The following is a 21,446-nucleotide window of genomic DNA, read 5'->3' as shown; positions in this document are numbered from 1 at the left end:
ACGCACATACATAACTTGAAGTAAAATTTGTTTACGGTGAAACGGATTTTTGCAAATATATATTTGAAAAAAAAAAAGGAATCCCAACTGAATTATTACATATGTAATGACATTTTTACATTCTATCCGGATTTATGTCTTACAAATAAAATTTTAGAGTAAATTAGCTGACAACGTAATAAACATAATACTAAAAATCACAATGTATTTTAACTTCACTAATTACAACATTAAATGTGTGGAATTAGGCTTAAGTTTTGGTTGCGTCACTTGTCGTCAGGACATGCCACTATGTCTTTAATATGTTAGTTATTACAATTACTGAGTTAAAAGAAACAGATATCCTCGAGGAGGTATTTTCCTCAGGATATAAACCTCACACCCTGTGGATCCCATGGTACTTCGAGAAATAACACTTGCCTTTTTATTTGTTGTTATAAATAACGTCTTACAATAAGATGTTGAGTAAAAAATAAAAAAAACCATAAAGAAACAAACAATAAAACTAAGTTCAATAATGTAGCATTCACGTGGCTGTTAGTCTAATAATCTCTTTTCATTTTAGGGAGATTAAAACAACGTAAAGCAAATTACTAGTTAATGTCTATATGAGATTGTGGAGCCTTCCTATAAATAGTATGTAATGTCCATACGAGATTGTAGAGCCTTTCTATAAATGATAACTACAAAAACTATCTTCGACTTCTTTCGTAAGCATAGCGTTGTCTACTCTTCGGCTATCTCCCGCTGGTACAGCGGTAAGTTTTTCGGATTTACAACGCTAAAATCAGGGGTTTGATTCCCCTCGGTGGACTCAGCCGATAGCTTAATATGGCTGTGCTATAATAAAACACACACACACTCTTTTGCAACAACCACGAGACGGGAAAGTGAGGTTTGTGTGTTTTACTTCAGTATTATGTCCCAGTTTTGTCGTTGGTATCTAGTAACCATCCTGATAGCAATCACTTAACAGAGAAACTGCGGGAAACCGTTAATGATAAGGTACAACCATGTATGTTTTTTTGTTCATCCTGCGTCGTGACAGTATTGATTGCTCAAATTTGTTAATGTAGCTCATGAAGAAATTTACCCATGCGTGTTTTCATCTGTACTTTAGAAAATATACAATCCAGTATTTTCGATTTTTTTTAGTAAATATACTTAGACTAGTTTCTTTTAAACTAATTTGTGAAACTGATTCTTTATTAAACGTAGTTAACGAGAAAACGTTAATCAAATCCACTATTAATCAAAGTTCCTGTTCAGTATGCCAAAAAAGAGAAAATATAAAGACAGATTACACATAATAATTAGTAAGTCATACACAGTTTCTAAACTTGTTATGAACCATAAAGTAAAATATGTTTCCCTGTTAATTTGAGCGGCTGTGTTGGACATGTTTAAAAATGGTTATTAACTATTGATATAACCTTGAAGCGATAACTAGACGTTGAGCATTTGTGTGAAGCTGATTTGTTATAGTTTATCAAACGAAGTTAGTTTTAAATTCACATCTTAAGAATACTGACAGCTAGATTAGAAAACGGTTGTTTGCTGTTTTTTCTTTCGTTTTTTGATAAAATGTGAAAGAAGTTTCTTTTTTCCCATTTTAATCGTTATTTTTAATTAGAATATTTTAGTTACTTCTACATGTTTGATAAGTGAAATAACAACTAAAGGTATTTTAACGATACGACAGAGATACCAAAACAATAGAACTACTCAAGTTTCATTATTTAGCATCTAATCAATGCCTTTATTTAGCAAGTCACAAGCATTTCTTGTAATTAATTGCACCTTGGTATAATAACAATAAAACTTTATACAATGTATTGTGGAGGGAATGTTACGTAAGGGGATAAAATACACGAGATCGAATTGCTTTCTCATATTTTAAAATTTGAATTATTAAGCACGCCAATTAACGCTCAAGGAACAAGCGAAAAGTAAATCATTTCAAGAAATAAAGCAATGGGATTCAATCACTTCTTGTTGGTATACCAGTAACGAGAACAAAATGATGTAGCAAAGAAACCAACCAAATCAGATGGAAGTTTTATTTTCTCATAGGCCTTAATTTTAGCTACTGATAGCAAGTTTGAAACAAAATTTAAAAAACGTTTTTACAAACAGTCGATACGTTTAGCAAAAATATGGTTTAACACCACGAACTTTCATAAACTATCTAATATATATATATTAAATGTTTCCAAACCATAGAGTCAATCCACGAGCGTGAAAAACAATAACAGCTTACGACTATGCTTCTTTAACACTTAAGAATTTATAAATTAACATAGAAACTAACCACACGTTGGTATTTTGAGGTGCAGTCAACTCATTATAATCTATACAAACTGAGATAACATAATCCATTAAAAATCGTTACTGAGGTCTGCGACACTTCTAAAAACATAAAGTTAACTTATTATAACTTATAAAAAATTCAGATAACGTAAGCATTCAAAAAACCTTATTGCCCAACGCCTACGACACTTGTAGATATATATATACATATTTCAAGGTGTAATAATATTCAGCAAAGTTCTAATAACATAACTGTATCAAATAATCTTATGAAATATTTTCTGAAAAATTAATAACAAAAGGAAAATTACCTAGGATAGTAGTAATATTTGACTATGGAGTCCACAGGCACTACCGGTAAATGGTATTGGAATTTATAATTAAAGCATGATCAACTTAAACAGGTTCCACTGTACCCTCAAACATATAACATATATAGACTGTGCTAGACATCTCGTTGCACAAGCTACTACATCTCGATATGAATGTAAATTACAAGTATACATTTTTTTATTTAAAGAACACCTATTTGAATCTCATACATATTATAATACGTTGTGTGTCTTAAATTACGCTTTATACCAATTTATACCGATTAATGAAAACAAAACTACCATTTTTGTTTCTTGTTTGAGAGCACAAAGTAAACCTATATACTGATGCAGTGTTCACCTCTTGCGAGTGATTTTACGAAGGCTCGAGCTACCAGGCTTTCGCCTGGTGCGCCCTCTTGTGGAAACAAAAGTCGAATTACTCACCTGATCACTTTCAGGAAGGGGAAGAGGTTTGGCGACGCCAATCCTCACAACTCCCTTTGAAGCCCCCTTTAATGCCTGGACAGCTGTCTCAAGGCAAGCATTTTCTAAGGGGACGTCATTGACAAACAGTAAGCGATCTCCTGGAAGTAATCGACCATCTTGCTGAGCAACGCCCCCTGGTACTAAACTTCGTATCACAATTATCGTTTCGTTAGGGTTCATCGGGTCCTGTAAAAAGTACCCCAAAAATTGTACAAATTTAAGAATTTAACTTATAGGTAGTTGCTTAAAAATACGTTTTTCTTGAAGGAATGATATACAACCAGTTGTTTGTTTTAATAGACATGCTTGTAATGAGGTTCTTGTTTTTCTTGTGTTAAATAATGTAAGTCTTGATGCAGTGTATAATTTTATAATGCAGGTTTCATAGTAGCATATAATTTTTTCAAATTTCCACACAATACTTTAGAATTAGAGTAAATAGTATTATTACTACGTTTTAATGGTGATATTTTGTATAAATTAATATGATGTAAAAAACAACTTCAATAAGATTATCACTTTTTCTAACGCGTGTTACAAAAACTATTTTTAACGTTTGTGAAAGGTTCTATAAACTATTCACTGTTGTCAAATAAGTCCCAAAAGGAGCACGTATATAATACTTCCAAAGAACCACAGAAATGTCTCTTTATCTGTTACATTTGATCATTCATTGAAAAACAAAATCACTCTTGGTTTTTATTTTAATCTGTTTACTAGGATATAAGGGAATCCATTTTGAATATAAGCACATTTATAAGTAAGAACCGGGTACTAGGCCTGGTACTAGCGTTTGCTCAGATAGGACGGTGTTATGTCAACTTACTTGATAATCTAGAATACTGAAACCCAATCCTCGATCTCCTTTCGGAAGTTCAACTACATGCGGTTCGTCGCTCCACATCGCTAACGCTGTTAGCGGTTCTAACGATCTAGACCTGAGCTTAGCACACGGTGGATTCAAAGAGCTAGCCGGAACTCCAACAGCGAGGAAACCTTCAGATTTGGCTTTAACGAGTCTTTCAGAAAGAGGAGTAAGAGAGGAAAGACTTCCTCCCGAGGGCTCGGAAGCGGATCCCTTACTCTCAGAATCATCGGTGGAAGTTACTTCGTAGTCGATGCGACTGAAGGGAGGGTAAGTGACAGGGGAACCACATATCTTGGCGGACGGCGGAATGAAAGCCTCCAAACACTGGTGCAAGTTACGTGCACATACCAGTCGGACGTCAGACGGAAGTTCTTTCAAGGTAGATACCACGCCAACGTAGTTAAGACCGTATAGTTTTTTCCCATTGACCTGTTTCGGAGATGGAAAATATTAATTTCGTATTTTGAAATGCAAGTAACACGGAACTCACCGAAAACGAGATTATGAATCGATTGAGTTATCCTGACTTAAGATATATCATTTGAATAAGTAAACGTAGTGAATATACTCAGATCAGTTATAAATAAGATGATCTCATCCGGATCAGCTATCAACGAGAATGTATTTACATAAACTCTAAATCGTTTATGGAAACTTTTGACACGTTCCTAATCAGTATCACAAAATCAGTATTTCTGAGTATAAATATCCTCTGATTATAACGTTTAAGAACTGTATTTGTTTGTGAAACATACCAAATCATTCCTACCATAATATAAGATCTTAATTTGCTGTAAACTATTAAAAACTTTCTTTTTTTACAAGGATACATAATAAAATAGTGTCGCAATTGCTTGCAACCAATTTAAGTATATTTTCTGGAAACCACCAAAGAGATATGTCTTAACGAAACTCTAGTCTGACGAAGCAAAACACGTGAAACAAATACAATTTTGTTGCAAAGTGCGAAACGAAATCAATTACATTTATAAATTAATATACATTATTTCAAACAATTATAATAGCGTCGAGTAAAGAAAAAGTATCTTTTCAATTATTAATTGCTTTGGTAATCGATATAAATGGTCTCTTCGTAATGGTTCAAACTGCAGCTAATACTCTGTGTTCTGATACACACCGGTTCATCACACGAGCAACAATCAAGAACTGAAAGTGAAACGCTTTTGCCAAAACAATACGAAAATGCAAGTTCGTAGTTAACGAGAACTAAATAGCGATTAATGAAGTTAAAAAATCAAGTTATTTAATTTTTATACTGAGAATTGTTTATAACTCCATATTAATACTGCAGATATGTTCCCGAAACGATGTTGATGACACAGTATTCAGTGATGCTGTTTTCAATTGCTATGAAGCCTACAACATTATGCACGTAAAGAGATATAATATTAATAACCCCTGTTAAACCTTACAACATTATGTACGCAAAGAGATATAATATTAATAACCCCTGTTAAACCTTACAACATTATGCACGTAAAGAGATATAATATTAATAACCCCTGTTAAACCTTACAACATTATGCACGTAAAGAGATATAATATTAATAACCTCTGTTAAACCTTACAACATTATGTACGCAAAGAGAGATAATATTAATAACCCCTGTTAAACCTTACAACATTATGTACGTAAAGAGATATAATATTAATAACCTCTGTTAAACCTTACAACATTATGTACGCAAAGAGAGATAATATTAATAACCCCTGTTAAACCTTACAACATTATGCACGTAAAGAGATATAATATTAATAACCCCTGTTAAACCTTACAACATTATGCACGTAAAGAGATATAATATTAATCACCCCTGTTAAACCTTACAACATTATGTACGCAAAGAGAGATAATATTAATAACCCCTGTTAAACCTTACAACATTATGCACGTAAAGAGATATAATATTAATAACCCCTGTTAAACCTTACAACATTATGCACGTAAAGAGATATAATATTAATAATCTCTGTTAAACCTTACAACATTATGTACGCAAAGAGAGATAATATTAATAACACTGGACAACAATTTTTTTTGAAAAGTTTTGCTTTCTGAAATGTTTTTGCTGATTGTTACAGATACCTGGTGGGTATGCACAAATATAGTTTTGGTTTTGCTTCATCACGTAGGAACACCGAGAAATAGACAGTTAACTGTTTATCGGCAAAAATGTATTTAATGGCGTTTATGTTTCTAATACGCTATAAAGTTGAACATAATTAAAAGTGTTTTGCTCCTGATTTTCGTTTGTATTCAATGTCCGGTACATCACGTTGCAGTGTCCAACAGTAGTTAGCAAGCATTGACGGATTCCAGTTGCCCTGATATCGTTTTTTCTATTGTAGCATTGTCCTGGTGGAACATTTTACCGTCTTCGTCACTGACAGCACCGAGATTTGCGGGAAAGAAGTCCAAGTGTGAGTGGAGGAAATAAATCTTGAGTGACATGTTGCACTTCATTGTTTTGTATGCTTTGAGAAGTTTGTATAGCAGCTGAATGTAATGTGGGGCTCTGAAATTGCCAAGAAAATTGTCAACAACGTCTTTGAAGGCTTTCCAGGCAGTCTTTTCTGGCCCAACAGAACCGCTTGTCACTCATAACATGTCGGATCTGAGGGCCAACAAAAATGCCCTCTTTTATCTAGACCTCAGTTATTTTTGGGAACATCTGTCTTAAATAACGAAAACCTTTGCCTTCTTTGTTCATTGCTTTCACGAAATTCTTCATAAGTCCCAATTTTATCTGAAAAGAAGGCAAAAACATCTTTGCTGGGTCGACAAGCGGTTCATACGCCACATTTGTTTGTCCTGGAACTAACCTTTTACGGAGTGGCCAGCTCTGTCCAGAATAATGTGACTCTTTGGCATGACTGTCCCATTCACAGATGAAACAACAGTACTTTGTACAGCCGAGCTGCAGTCTCAGTAACAGAGCAACAAATTTCAGATCTCCATAGATATGTCAGTTGTACTTGCTATACTGGATGTGCTTCAGAAACACTTCCATGTTCTTGTAGGTTTCTTTCATGTGTGCTGCATAGCCAACAGATATTGAGGGGTGAACGTTGTCATTGTGTAACAGAACAGCTTTGAGGCTTAACATTGATGAATCAATAAAGAGACGCCACTCGTGCCGGTCATGGTCACAACTCAAAGCAGAGAACAATCCTTCCATGTCAACACAGAAACAGTGACTGTCAACTTGTGCAAAGAATTTTGTTATATCATCTTGGTGGCTTCGAAAAACAGAAATTTTCTAACCTGGTGACAGCAAACACCATTCCTGCAGTCTCGAACCCAGCAGTTCGACTTTTGCTTTTGACAGACCCAAATCTCTGACCAGATCGTTTAATTCTGACTGTGTTATGAGATGTGAATCGCCTGAAGAACACGGTTCAAAATCCGGATCACTGTCACTGCCAGTTCCCTGCATTACAGTTTCTTCATCTGGTTCGTCTAAGGTCCATTCTTCTGGTGGTTTCGGAATTGAAAGACTGTCGTCATGTGGCACGGGTCTCATTGCTGAAGGCAGATTAGGGTATTCAATTGACTTTTGTTTTTGGCAGAGAAACAAGACACATTAGTCAAACAGAAGTAACAGTCCGTCACATGGTCTTTCTGTTCTCGCCATATCATCGGGACAGCAAACAGCATTGTCTTTCGCGTGCCTCTGATCCAAGCTCCCAGACAGAGAGCACATGTCGCACAACAAATGTGAGGCACCCATTCCTGGTCTTGGTCACCAATTTTACAGCCGAAGTACAGATGATATGCTTTCTTCACAAGAGTAGCCATTGAGCATCTCTGATGAACAAGCGTATACTCGCAACAAATATAGCAGAATATATCGCGGTTGTTACGACACTGACGAGACATACTGATCGACAGCAATCGTCCTGTAAAACGTCTATAACATCTAACTTGTTACAGTGCTACTGAGGCAATGCTATATTCTGAAACAATACGTGCACACTATAAGATCTATATTAATCCAATGAGCAGCATATGTGTATGCAAGCCACTTTTATAGCCTCCTGAGACAGTGTCAAGCTGGCTCCGGCCTGCCCAGGCATGCCCCGGGCTGCATACTTCCACAAAAGAGCTGTGGAACCTGGCCTGATTTCATTTCTGAACATGCCCAGATTGCACAAAACATTTTTCATAAGTCACTTACAGAAACGAAAATATTTGAACACAAATATAAGAAAAACATGACAAAACTGAAGATTTCAATAAAACGGTACGTGATGGGCAAATTTGGATGTGATTTTCGTGATCAGCAGCTTCTATAAGGAACACCCAACATGTTCATGAAGCAAAAACTTTGTTGTGCAATGTAATTTGTGTTAAATCTTACAGCACCTTGTACGTAAACAGAGATGATATTAATAACCTCTGTTAACCCTTACAAGATTTTGTACGTAAACAGAGATAATATTAATAACCTCTACTAAACCTTACAGCACCTTGTACGTAAACAGAGATAATATTAATAACCTCTGTTAAACCTTACAACATTTTGTACGTAAACAATGATAATATTAAAAACCTCTGTTAAACCTTACAACATTTTGTACGTAAACAGAGATAATATTAATAACCTCTGTTAAACCTTATAACATTTTGTACGTAAACAGAGATAATATTAATAACTTCTACTAAACCTTACAACATCTTGTACGTAAACAGAGATAATATTAATAACCTCTGTTAAACCTTACAACATTTTGTACGTAAACAGTGATAATATTAATAACTTCTACTAAACCTTACAACATCTTGTACGTAAACAGAGATAATACAGTTAAATGCAATGCAATTAAATGAAAAACAATATCTTTTCCACTGGAACTAAAACAAATAGCATTCACTTAACAACTAAATCATGCCAAAAGAAAACAGATAGAGAACACTCAAGATAAATCCGTGTAGAGTAACTTTAAATCGTGCGACAGTCTTTTCCACGACTTTCAACGATACATATCAATTATGGGCAAATTTGGATGTGATTTTCGTGATCAGCAGCTTCTATAAGGAACACCCAACAGTGTTCATGAAGCAAAAACTTTGTTGTGCAATGTAATATGTGTTAAATCTTACAGCACCTTATACGTAAACAGAGATGATATTAATAACCTCTTTTAAACCTTACAACATTTTGTACGTAAACAGAAATAATATTAATAACCTCTACTAAACCTTACAACATTTTGTACGTAAACAGAGATAATATTAATAACCTCTGTTAAACCTTACGACATTTTGTACGTAAACAGAGATAATATTAATAACCTCTACTAAACCTTACAGCACCTTGTACGTAAACAGAGATAATATTAATAACCTCTGTTAATCCTTACAACATTTTGTACGTAAACAGTGATAATATTAATAACCTCTGTTAAACCTTACAACATTCTGTACGGAAACAGAGATAATATTAATAACCTCTGTTAAACCTTACAACATTTTGTACGTAAACAGAGATAATATTAATAACTTCTACTAAACCTTACAACATCTTGTACATAAACAGAGATAATATTAATAACTTCTACTAAACCTTACAACATCTTGTACATAAACAGAGATAATATTAATAACTTCTACTAAACCTTACAACATCTTGTACGTAAACAGAGATAATATTAATAAACTCTGTTAAACCTTACAACATTTTGTACGTAAACAGTGATAATATTAATAACTTCTACTAAACCTTACAACATCTTGTACGTAAACAGTGATAATATTAATAACCTGTGTTAAACCTTTCAACATTTTGTACGTAAACAGTGATAATATTAATAACCTCTGTTAAACCTTACAACATTTTGTACCTAAACAGTGATAATATTAATAACCTCTGTTAAACCTTACAACATTTTGTACGTAAACAGTGATAATATTAATAACTTCTACTAAACCTTACAACATCTTGTACGTAAACAGAGATAATATTAATAACCTCTGTTAAACCTTACAACATTTTGTACGTAAACAGTGATAATATTAATAACTTCTACTAAACCTTACAACATCTTGTACGTAAACAGAGATAATACAGTTAAATACAATGCAATTAAATGAAAAACAATATCTTTTCTACTGGGACTAAAACAAATAGCATTCACTTAACAACTAAATCTTGCGAAAAGAAAACAGATAAAGAACACTGAAGATAAATCCGTGTAGAGTAACTTTAAATCGTGCGACAGTCTTTTCCACGACTTTTAACGATACATATCAATTATGTTCTATCTGTTTAAGACCTTTAAGGAGATCAACTTAGTGAGGTGGAAGTGTAGTGAACGTATGTACCACGCTGTAGTTTTAGCACAAAGAGACGTCATATACTTCAAGATTAAAAAGGAAACAAATAGAAAAAAAACATAGACCTAGAGATCGACAACTACTTTAAAACTTTTTAAACAAGTTTATGAATAATTTCTAGGGATGAGAGAATCTAGTTAAAATTGTTTGTTTGTTTTTGAATTTCGCGCAAAGCTACACGAGGGCTATCCGCGCCAGCTGTCCCTAATTTAGCATTGAAAGACTAGAGGGAAGGCAGCTAGTCATCACCACCTACTGCCAAGCCAACTCTTGGGCTACTCTTTTACGAACGAATAGTGGAATTGACCGTGACATTATAATGCCCCCACGGCTGAAAGGACGAGCATGTTTGGTGTGATGGGGGATTCGAACCCACGACCCTCAGATTACGAGTCGAGCGCCCTAACCATATGGCCATGGCAGGCCTAGTTAAAAGTACAGCAGTATTTTGCTCTTATCGTGCACAAAATAAAGTGTTAAAGTTCTTATTACACGGAAAGAAGCTGATGGGACACAAAAGTTCTTCTTTCGTTGTTGTTTTTCTTCTGGTTTCATCAGTATTACTTCGAGGGTGAATGGCAAGCTGCAAAAGCTACATAATTTTGTTGTTGTTTTAGGCTATTTTCACTTTTGTTTTAGTGTAAATAATCAATAAATGTTCCGAAGATAATTTACCTCTAAAAGTTCATCTCCAGTTCTCAACTTTCCGTTTTGTCCAACAGGCCCGTCGTTAAGAATAGAGCGAAGATAGTGGTGAGGCCGGACTTCTTTACCCCCTTCCACATCAACAGTTCCCGTGAGACTAATGCCTAATCCGACCCCAGGGAGCTTGGAGAATTGGACAACCTGAGAAAAAGGAAGTGTAACAGAAAACTATTTAAGCTTAAAGCGATTAAAGACCGTAACGAAAAGGCCTTTAAAGTAAAGAATAAGAGAAAGTTTAGATGAAACAGCTTATAAAATGGAAATTATAAATTTGCACTTCGTTGTCTGTCGGTAATTTTTAAATTACAGTTTATTTCAAATATTTCCATGTTAAATAATAAGTACAATTTTACTCACTACGTGAACAAAGTATAAAAAATAACGCCCTCTTTAAGGTTTTTTTTTTTGGTAATTTAACAACTGCAACAACAAGAATTGATGACACAAAGAATCGTCTGTTGTGTCGAAGTTTCATTCGTGAATTTTAAGAAAGAGTTCAATAAAGTTTTATGAAATTCTGAGTAATTTAGAAGTCCGGGGTGTTATTAACTTGAATTTCTGATTTTAAATAGTGAATGAATTTTTTAGTTGCAGTAAAGAGTCGAAGCACACTTTACTGTATAAACACCACAGACGTGTTCAGTTCTAACAACCAGCCCAGAGAACCAATGAAATGGTTGTAAGAGTTTACTGTTTCACGAACATACATATATGTGTGTGTGTGTAGAGAGAGGAAAAGAATATTAATACTCAAGATTTAATTAAGTTAAAACAAAACCAAATCAAAACGAAGGACAGCATTAAAAACAACAAATCCAACCTCTGACTAATGGTAGTTTGTTATAACCAAAAGAAAGCCTAAACTAAAATAAACAAACGCTACATCAATTGAAAGTATCCTCAGAGTGCAGGCTATAATGTGGGATATAGAATATTTCCTCGTTTTAGAGGTAACTGGCAAACGGAGGTTAAAACTGATAAACAGTGTATCCCCACCGCAATGTGGGTCCTATTTCTGTAGTCACCTCTGAAATCAAAGGTACATTTTATATCTCACGTTGTAGCCTGTACCCTGATGATCCTTTTAAAATGGCGCAGCGTTTTTAGTTTTTTTTTTGGGCTTGTTTTTATTTATAAAGTATTATATATATATATAAACGTACAGTATTTCAAGCCTTGAGAAGCACAATCCGGTCTTTTGCAAATTTCACGAAGTATACACGAAGAATCCAGCGATGCTAGCAAACCTCAAAACTGAAAACAGCCGGAGCTGATACAGTTATTGTTTTCTTTTTACTAGATGTAAAACAATTGTATTAAGCTCTGCTTCAGATAGTAGTGTTACTGTACTACGATGTCTATAGCGATTCTTACAAAGCCGGCAATTACTGGGCACAAATAACTGGTTTACTGTCAAGATTGTACACATCTCGATGTGACAGATGTCAAAAGCATCAGGGTAGAAGCCTACTTGCAAGTATTAGGTAGTAAAATGCCCAATGCGTTATCCTAATGGGATATCAGATGCAGAGAACGTAAACCGTGAAAGAGGCTACATATGGCCGAAGAGAAGCACGTCTACCTTCAGACCTGGTATGTTCACAGAATCGTTGGAAGACGTGGTCAACCTGCTCAGGTTAACTTTGGAGGGATATAAGTCTATTATGACCACTATAGCCATCGATAAATCAATGTAAACTTATTCCTCATATGAAACCCTGGAGATCCATATACCTTACCCCAACTTCTCCGGATGTCCGGATCTCGTGTGGGCCTCACTTTCTTACCCCCGTCCAGAAAAAAAATCACAAAATTTGTCTGGTTGACTAAGTAATTTTTATTGAATATAAGAAACCCTGGAGATCCATATACCTTACCCCAACTTCTCCGGATGTCCGGATCTCGTGTGGGCCTCACTTTCTACCCCCGTCCAGAAAAAAAATCACAAAATTTGTCTGGTTGACTAAGTAATTTTTATTGAATATAAAAATCAACCAATAACCTTTCTTTTTGTATTTAGTATCATCGCGATTACAAAAGACGCTCTTCAACAACGATATAGACTTTGATACTTGACATACTGTTGGATCAATGTTATAATTATTCCTCAAAATATGGTTGCGACAAATGCGAGCTTTCAACAATAACACAATCTTTGGTACTTCAACGTTTGCTAATGACATATCTATATCATGTTGCAATAATTGTTAACATTAGGGTTGCTACTGATATTTGATTACCCTAATGTGCATATATATATATAAAGTATTTTGTAATAACCTTATCATCACTACAATGAACTAAATAGAGTGTAGTATAAAACATTCATTATAATAACAATCAAAAGCAATTTCAAAGTGAATACAGATGAAGAATCATATTTTCTTGAACGTTCTTAAAATTGTTTTAGTTGCCAATAGGATTGCTTGTTTGTTTTTGAATTTCGCGTAAAGCTACTCGAGGGCTATCTGCGCTAGCCGTCCCTCATTTAGGGGTATAAGGTTACAGGGAAGGCAGCTAGTTAACACCACCCACCGCCAACTCTGAGGCTACTCTTTCACCAACAAATAGCGGGATTGACCGTCATATTATAACGCCCCCACGGCTGAAAGGCGGGCATGTTTGGTGCGACCGGGATTCGAACCAGCGACCCTCGGATTACGAGTCGAACGCCTTAACACACTTGGCCATGTCGGGCCTGTCAACAGGAAAAAAAATGACCGATTTTTGTCGTATCTACTAAGTATTTTCTCAACGCTGTTTCTTGTCGTATTCTTCTCCAAGAATGGTCTCTCTCCTTCGAGACAACATGAATCGTGTGTTCAGTTCTACAGAGAACAGTATATTGACACGAATTATTAAGGATCCTACCTCTTCTTGTGCATGTATATAAAAATAGGTCTCTGTGATTCAACAGTCTAATTTTATTTTCCTTTTTTTCCCATTAGATTGAGTTCGGAATTCCGTTATTTACTTGATCAAAGAAAGTACCTCTGCCTCTTTATCTGCGCTTTCTCCCTGTGGAGAGCAATACGGAACTGGGAATCTCGAGAAATAGCTGAACTTTCCTTTATCGGGTTTTAAAGCTGGTCTTAGATCATACTTTTAATTTCTTTACATTTAAACTGTATATTAAAGGTGTTTACACAGGTCTTATTTTAGAAAATAAATTGACTAAACCTGTGCATCTATTATTTCAGTTTGTATTAACTTCCATAAAGATTAGAAAGCTACAAATTAGGACTAGGGACTATAGATAAACGAGCATATTAAAGCTCAATACTGAGACGTCTAGTTCTTGACTTGTTTGCAAGATTACACAATTATCTGTGCATAACAATGCCTAAATTTTGAACTGGTCAAAATAACTCTACGCCAATTCTTAGACTACTTTTATCTGATAGTAAAGATGGCATTTGACAGTCGTGGCCACTTCTTCGAAACAAAAATTAAGACTAAAAGTAGTTTATCTTACATATATGTAAGATATATATAAAACTATATATATAAAACTTAATGTTCTTGTCAGTCTTAAAACTAAGTGAAAATCCCAATGAACACAGAAATAAAAACTGTTAACCAAATTATCTAGTAGTAGTTTGTAAATTAGTTTTAAGAGATAAACTCCAAAACAAACAATGTATGGTGCTTGTAAATTAAACAATATTATAACACAGATAATTCTTACCACAATTTCATACTTAGGTCCCATTATTTTCTCCCATTCAGCTTTGATAGTAGCTTCAATTTCGAGAAGTAACGTCCCACCTAAGTTGAATCAAATGATCTATAAACATGTACCAATGCCAGCATCCAATTCATAATATGTACAACTGTCATTGCACGTGCAATAAATACTGAAGAATTTAATTAACCTATTTCGTTACATCACTAGTATACAATGTAGTTTTTCTCTTAAAATTTTCAACAAGGTATGAGAGCGTTAGTCCCTGATTAAATACAAAATCTATTAAGTTATAAAAAAGTTTAACAATTTCCAAATTGTTTTTTATAATCAAGCAAACACTTGGTGTTCCCGGTTTGTTCCAGTAATATCATTAGAAGTAAGAAAATTAATAATAAATATTTCATCACGTTGGTTGTTACAGAATAAGTACTTTTTTTTTCTCTTTAAATGAAATACTCGGATTAGATTTGGGAGAACTATTTGAAAATCCATTTTTCGTTTCGTATTGAGTAAAATTAAGTTATAATCGGCGTTTCATAAGGTAAGTGTTAAGTGAATTATTTTCAGACTTAACTGACAGAAATGACTTGAAAAGAAAAAGTTAGTTTTTGTAAACGATATCTATTTATATGACTGAAATGTCATAGTTCCCAGAACTGACCGATTAGTATCATTTTAAAATCCTTCTTACAATAACTGATTATTAGTGGTCAGATTTACGTTGTTTTAAACCCATACTTACTATAGTGATTATTAGCAATGAGGTTCGTGTTATTTAAATGCTGGTCTCCTTTAAAAACATCCGCATTTCTCGAGTTATTAATTTGTTGAATCTTCGGTTCATGAACTAAAACCTGAGTTGTGGATCTAAAGGGAACATTCGGTTCACCACTTGCTGTAAATACATGGAGTAATATTACCAGTGGAATTACTTTAAAATATTCGGAGTTGTAATTATTTAATTCATACTTTAAATTTACTGGAAGCCTTTTTAAAATATTTACAGACATAATTCACAGTTTAAATATATTACATGCCTTTTTTCGTAATAGTTGTAATAATAATAATTCAGAGTTTAAATGTATTAGACGCATTTTTTCACAACAATTATAATTCACAGTTTAAATACATAGGTCACTTTTTCTCATAATGAAACGCATTTTCTTGTAAAAAAAAGGACAAACATATGTAAAATACAGTTTCATGATAGTCAGAAACAAGCAAATAATTACAGTACAGATACTACCTTTTTCAATAAGGACTGAATTGTCACTAGCCTAATACATGGTAATTTATATTAAACGTCCAGTACCAGAAGAATCGCTAGTAGATCGTTTTCTTTATATTTTTGTATAAAGTTCGTTACGTATTAAACTTTCTATAGCCTAAAACTTATTTAAAATTTCATTTACAAGTTAAATAAATGTCGACAAATGTCGAATCTATGACACTTGCCAACAAGATTGATACACTCAGTTGTTGTTTTTTTAAATATATATATATATATATATTTTAATATACAGACAGTAATCCAATTTATAATAACGGTTATCACAAACTTAACAATATCGAGATTTCTTTCTGCTTTAGAATTTTCTTGATGTCTTATCGAGGGTTCATGATGAACGAATCAATTTCGAGTTGCTGTAGGTACAATTCACTTAACGGGTAGCTAGCTAGCTCTGTGTTCTTCTGTATTCGCTTATCACATATACGAATTTTCGTTACTCGCTCCCCAGTAGTATAGCGGCATGTCTGCGGATCTATAACGCTATAAACCGGATTTCAATACCCGTGATGAGGAGAGCACAGATAGCTCATTGTGCAGCTTTGTGCTTAACTAAAAACAAATAAAGTCTTCGTAAAAATATTAATGTGAGATGTGAATCCGCTGCAGTTAAATGGTTTTTAATGCTCGAAATTTATAAATGTTCCTGGTCAAGTATCCGAAATTTCCCGATTAATAAGCGTTAATCACAGTTAGAGCTTCCGAGGTTTATAGTATACTGACTATAGCTAACCAGTAATATATTCTGTCTCTTGGTAGGCCGCGTTAATTATATTTATAAACACGTGATGTACTCAATTTAGGTTTCCGATTAGGTTAGGGAGCTCCACTCGTAATCTAAAGGTCGCGGGTTCGAATCCCCATCACACCAAACATACTTGCCCCTTCAGCCGTGTGAGTGTTATAATGTGATGGTCAGTCCCACTATTCGTTGGTGTAAGAGTAACCTAAGAGTTGGCGGTGGATGGTGATAACCAGCTGCCGTCTCTCTAGCCTTACATTGCTAAATTAGGGAAGGCTAGCGCAGGTAACCTTCGTGTAACTTTGCGCGAAATTAAAACAAACAAACAAAAACAGGTTTCAGTGGAGGTGTTTCAGTCAAGATACTGGCAAACGTTACAAGGTATTATAAGTGTATATAATACAGTTTTTTTATATATATTTTATTTTCTGTTTATTAAATAGCATTTAGTTTAATGTTTAAATGACGATATGGATGTATCTTACAAAGAAACATTATTGTGTAAATATGATATATCGGTGTATTAGGTTCTTAAAAGATTATTTTAGCTAACCACTTAAGCCACCAGTTTCTTTGTTTTTGTTTCACTGTGTGCTATTTTATTTCACGTGAGGAGAGAGAAGTCAGTTGGTTCAGTTATCGTGTAAACCTACAACCCGTGTAGTTAAAGCGGCAATTTTCATCATCCACACTTTCTTGGAAATATTGATTTTGGAAAGGCACATTTCCTAGTGGTTACGCTCAGCTATTACTCTTCATAGCTGTCGTAAGTTTATAAAAAAAAGAGTAATTTAAGCTTGACCATTCTCTGTGCACGGAGACACATATACTCATCAAGAGTAGACGGATAGAACAGTGCTGTGGAAAGTGGAACAACCCAACTCAGACTGATACATTGACTTTATGAAGCTTTTACGTATAATGAATATAAAACGTTACCGTCAATTTTAATTTTCTGTGGCAGGTATGGTCTTATGGGGCAGTTTTAAATGAGTATTGCTTCCTAGCTACAGATTGTTTTCTTGAAAGAATCATTGGAAAGGGAACAATAACAGATAGGTGTGTACCTCACTGAAAGTGTGCACCCCACTGAAGGGATGTACCTCACTGAAGAGATGTACCTCACTGAAGGTGTGTACCTCACTGAAAGTGTGTACCTCACTGAAGGTGTGTACCTCACTGAAAGTGTGTAGCTCACCGAAGGTGTGACCTCACTGAAGGTGTGCACCCCACTGAAGGGATGTACCTCACTGAAAGTGTGTACCTCAATTCCTGAAATTTTTCAGGGAAAATTTCGGTTAACAATGAACTTCATTTGTTTGTTTACAGTTAAGCACAAAAGATACACAATGGGCTACCTGTTTTGTGCCCATCACGGTAATTGAATCCAGGTTTGTGACATTATAAATCTTCAGACTTATCACAGATCCACTGGGAGGTCCAATAATGAACTTCAACGTTTTAGTCTAGCAGTACATTTCTTTCAGTAGGTTCACTCCAATTAACCTTAGATGTATGTGGGTCAAAGTGCGTAGGTCAAGGCCATTTTTACAGTCACCATTCATGTTTTAATTAAACAACTTTATTATCAATATACGTCAATTTACTTGGAATTGAAACGTAGCTTACAATCTTTGATTTCATTTACATTTTTGTTTCTTAATTTCAAAAGGATATATTTAAATGATATCCAACTGTTCAATTAAATGTATAACTTGGCCCTTCTTCACTCCAAAGTGCCCCTTTAGGCGTATTTCCTACTCCTATATCATTCTCTAAGTTTGACACAAGCTACACTTTTACTATAGATATCTAAACCATAATGTCAATTTTCACCCTCCAAGCTACTTACTTCACTGATTTTTGTAACAAAACAGTCAAACAAGAGGGTCAGGTTCATACTGACCACTTCCTCCCTCCTTTATATTGATGCACAGCTTCTATTAAATACATTTATAAATACTTCACGAAGGCCAGAGTAAAACGCACTAACTCTGACCCCTCTCAAGGCAATGTCCATGTATTGTTTTCCGACATATTTGTGTAGAAATACAATGGTGGGTTCTGTCTAGAAGTTAGGTGGCCTGTTTTTATATCTTCTATATATATATATATTCACTGAAGATAGGTGCTTAGGACTACCATAATCATGTACGCAATACCTATTTAGTTCATATAATAAATATTTTTTTTTCTGTATAGGAATCTGTTATTGTTTCTCTGTTTGAATATTTGCATAAAAGTTGTCCTAATGACTTCATATACTGCTGTATGTAATATTGTGTTTTGTATTATTTGTCGTTTAGTTTGTACTAGCTTTGGTGTTACGTTTAACCATTCTGGGGTTACATAGTCAGTTACAAGTTAGATGTACGTTTTGTAAATGTTTAATACGTTCTTGGCTGTTTTACACTGTTTTTACAAGTTAGACTCATAGCATAGTTTGTTCTTTGCCAAATTTTGATTCAAATATCATTTAGATGGTTTTTCCATGTTATTTTTGAGTTGTATGTTAATCCTAGAAATTTGGAAGATGTAGCAATTTGAAGAAGTGTTCCGTTCACGTATAACTCTGGTTGATTTTGTGAAAACCACTAGTTGGGTTTTTGGTACGTTTATTTTAATTCTATATTTTTTGACAATAGTTGTACACTTGTAGTCGCTACTGGACTAGCTACATCTCCCTGAGAGACGCCTGCCTCTGGAGTAAATAGCTCTGAGAAGACTACCCCTACTTTATTCTATGTTTTTTTTTTCCGGTGAATAATTCCATGTGGCAGTCTTATTTGTCATTCGGAACTTGAGACCACTGTCCATACAGTGTCTAAAGCTTTATCGATGTTGAGAGAGCAGGCGACAATGTGTTCTCTTTTATTAAAGCTATCTACTGTGGATTCACACCTCTTCTCCTATTACATCCTGTCTTCCTTCAAGAAATGTCAATAATCCTCCCTGACGTTCTCATTGGTTTATTTGTAGCCAATAGAAAGAGCAGATTCTAAATTATTCACATTTCTATGAGGCCAGCTTGTTCAGCCGACATGTTTTGAAATGTCTGACTTCAGTTTTATTGTTTCACATGTGGAGTACGCTCGATCAGATAATAAAATTTTTGTTAACCCATCATTTATAGCTTAATTAGAAAGCTGATGAAATTACAATGGTTTTAGGGCACTCCGTGTTTTGTATCTAATAATATTTTGTGTTGAAATTTAAAATGATTTTAATGGGAAATCAACATCGTCACATAAAAGTAGGGTTAGCACGTTTAGTCTTCCTAATGGTTAAAAATAATTGAAAAAGGCAAGGATTTATAATTAAGTCTTGTTTTCTTTTATGAATGTTGTTTTATTTACCGTTATAAAAGTAACTAAAATGTATGGATTAGAAATTAATGAGGTTAGGTAATAAAACTTATATTTAAGAAAGAAAGAAATAAAACAATTACTAGTAATAGCACGAGCACATGCGAAACGTAACTATGTAACTGAAACTTGAAAGTGGGTACTGTTAATTCGATCATTTGTTTACATAAAGCTTTACAGTTGTAGTTGATGGCTTCCGCTGTACCCTAAATGAGATCAGTTACAGCTGTAAAACAGTAAAACTAGATAAAACTAGATTTATAACATATTATTTATGGATGTAAGAACAAATAGCTTGCATTTTATTGTCCGTTAAAATGTGCAGTCATTCTAGATAAAGGTTAATCTAGATTTATTTCCTCCTTTTAAAATTTTCCTTTTTCCCCACATTGTTGGTTTCACTACAGTTAACGTTAGGGTTGAGAAAAATAGAAAATAATAGGTAAAATATAAAGGTTTTCTGAAAAACAAAAGAGCAAAAAACTTGATAACAGTTTACGAGACTCGAAAGGTTACGCAACTTAAATATGAAATAGCAAGCAGAACAGACGTATTTTTTATTCGTAACATGAAACTCACCCACCAATCAGACAATTCAGAGTCAGACTGAATTCGTAAATTCACAGACAAATCTTTACTAAAATGCCCTATTGAAAATATGGCTTCTTTTCTACTGCAGACTTGTAACGTTCGCTAAAAGCTTGCCATATTTCGTAAAGGTGATCGCAGTATATTGAAAATTATAGTAAACATTGATTCTCTAGTACGCGCTCAGCACACTGGACCATGTGTAAATGGAACGATTTTACATTAAAGTACATCGATACGTAATATAAAAAAAAAAGACAATACTATAGCGTCAACTCCCTTTCTAATAATTTACAATTTACTTTGCTTCTTTTTGTGTTTATTATTATCAAGCTGCATAACGAGCCATCTTTGCTGTGTTTACTGCAAGGATCGAACTTGGATTCTAAGCACTGTAAAGCCTAAAGCTTACCTTTGGGTTACTGAGGGAGTTATCGATAGCATTTGTAAAAAATTTGATTTATTTGAAGTCTGCTGTTTGAACCAAACCAAAAAGAACAAAACAGAAAACTATTATACAGTAGAAGAGAAACAAAATATTGCCAGCATAATGTAGAGCATTGGCAAAATGAGACAGTAGACTATACGTTTAGGTTTAAAAGAACGTCTTATTCCTTGGGGAAGACTCAAAAAAATAAAATGAGTTAAACTTATGAATTAAATAAAATTCTTTGAGGAATTAATATCAATGAATTAAGTAAGTAACATTAATATAAAGAAACGCAAGTCACGAA

The 21,446-nt window shown here is 34.2% G+C and overlaps 1 protein-coding gene across 5 annotated transcripts in view; it reads right to left on the bottom strand.

The window, feature by feature from the left end:
* LOC143245105 (patj homolog) overlaps window positions 1-21,446 on the bottom strand; it is a 548,212-nt gene that overhangs the window by 137,106 nt on the left and 389,660 nt on the right. For all 5 annotated transcript variants that reach the window (XM_076490994.1, XM_076490995.1, XM_076490996.1 and 2 more), the window contains 5 exons: window positions 15,472-15,624; window positions 14,730-14,809; window positions 11,012-11,182; window positions 3,937-4,407; window positions 3,069-3,296 (listed from right to left, as the gene is read on the bottom strand). In XM_076490994.1, the coding sequence (XP_076347109.1) occupies window positions 3,069-3,296; window positions 3,937-4,407; window positions 11,012-11,182; window positions 14,730-14,809; window positions 15,472-15,624 (1,103 nt within the window). The remainder of the gene's footprint in view (window positions 1-3,068; window positions 3,297-3,936; window positions 4,408-11,011; window positions 11,183-14,729; window positions 14,810-15,471; window positions 15,625-21,446) is intronic.

The sequence above is a fragment of the Tachypleus tridentatus genome, chromosome 2, assembly GCF_004210375.1.
Source record: "Tachypleus tridentatus isolate NWPU-2018 chromosome 2, ASM421037v1, whole genome shotgun sequence".
Classification (NCBI taxonomy): Eukaryota; Metazoa; Arthropoda; class Merostomata; order Xiphosura; family Limulidae; genus Tachypleus; species Tachypleus tridentatus.
This window is presented reverse-complemented; position numbering and strand designations above follow the sequence as displayed.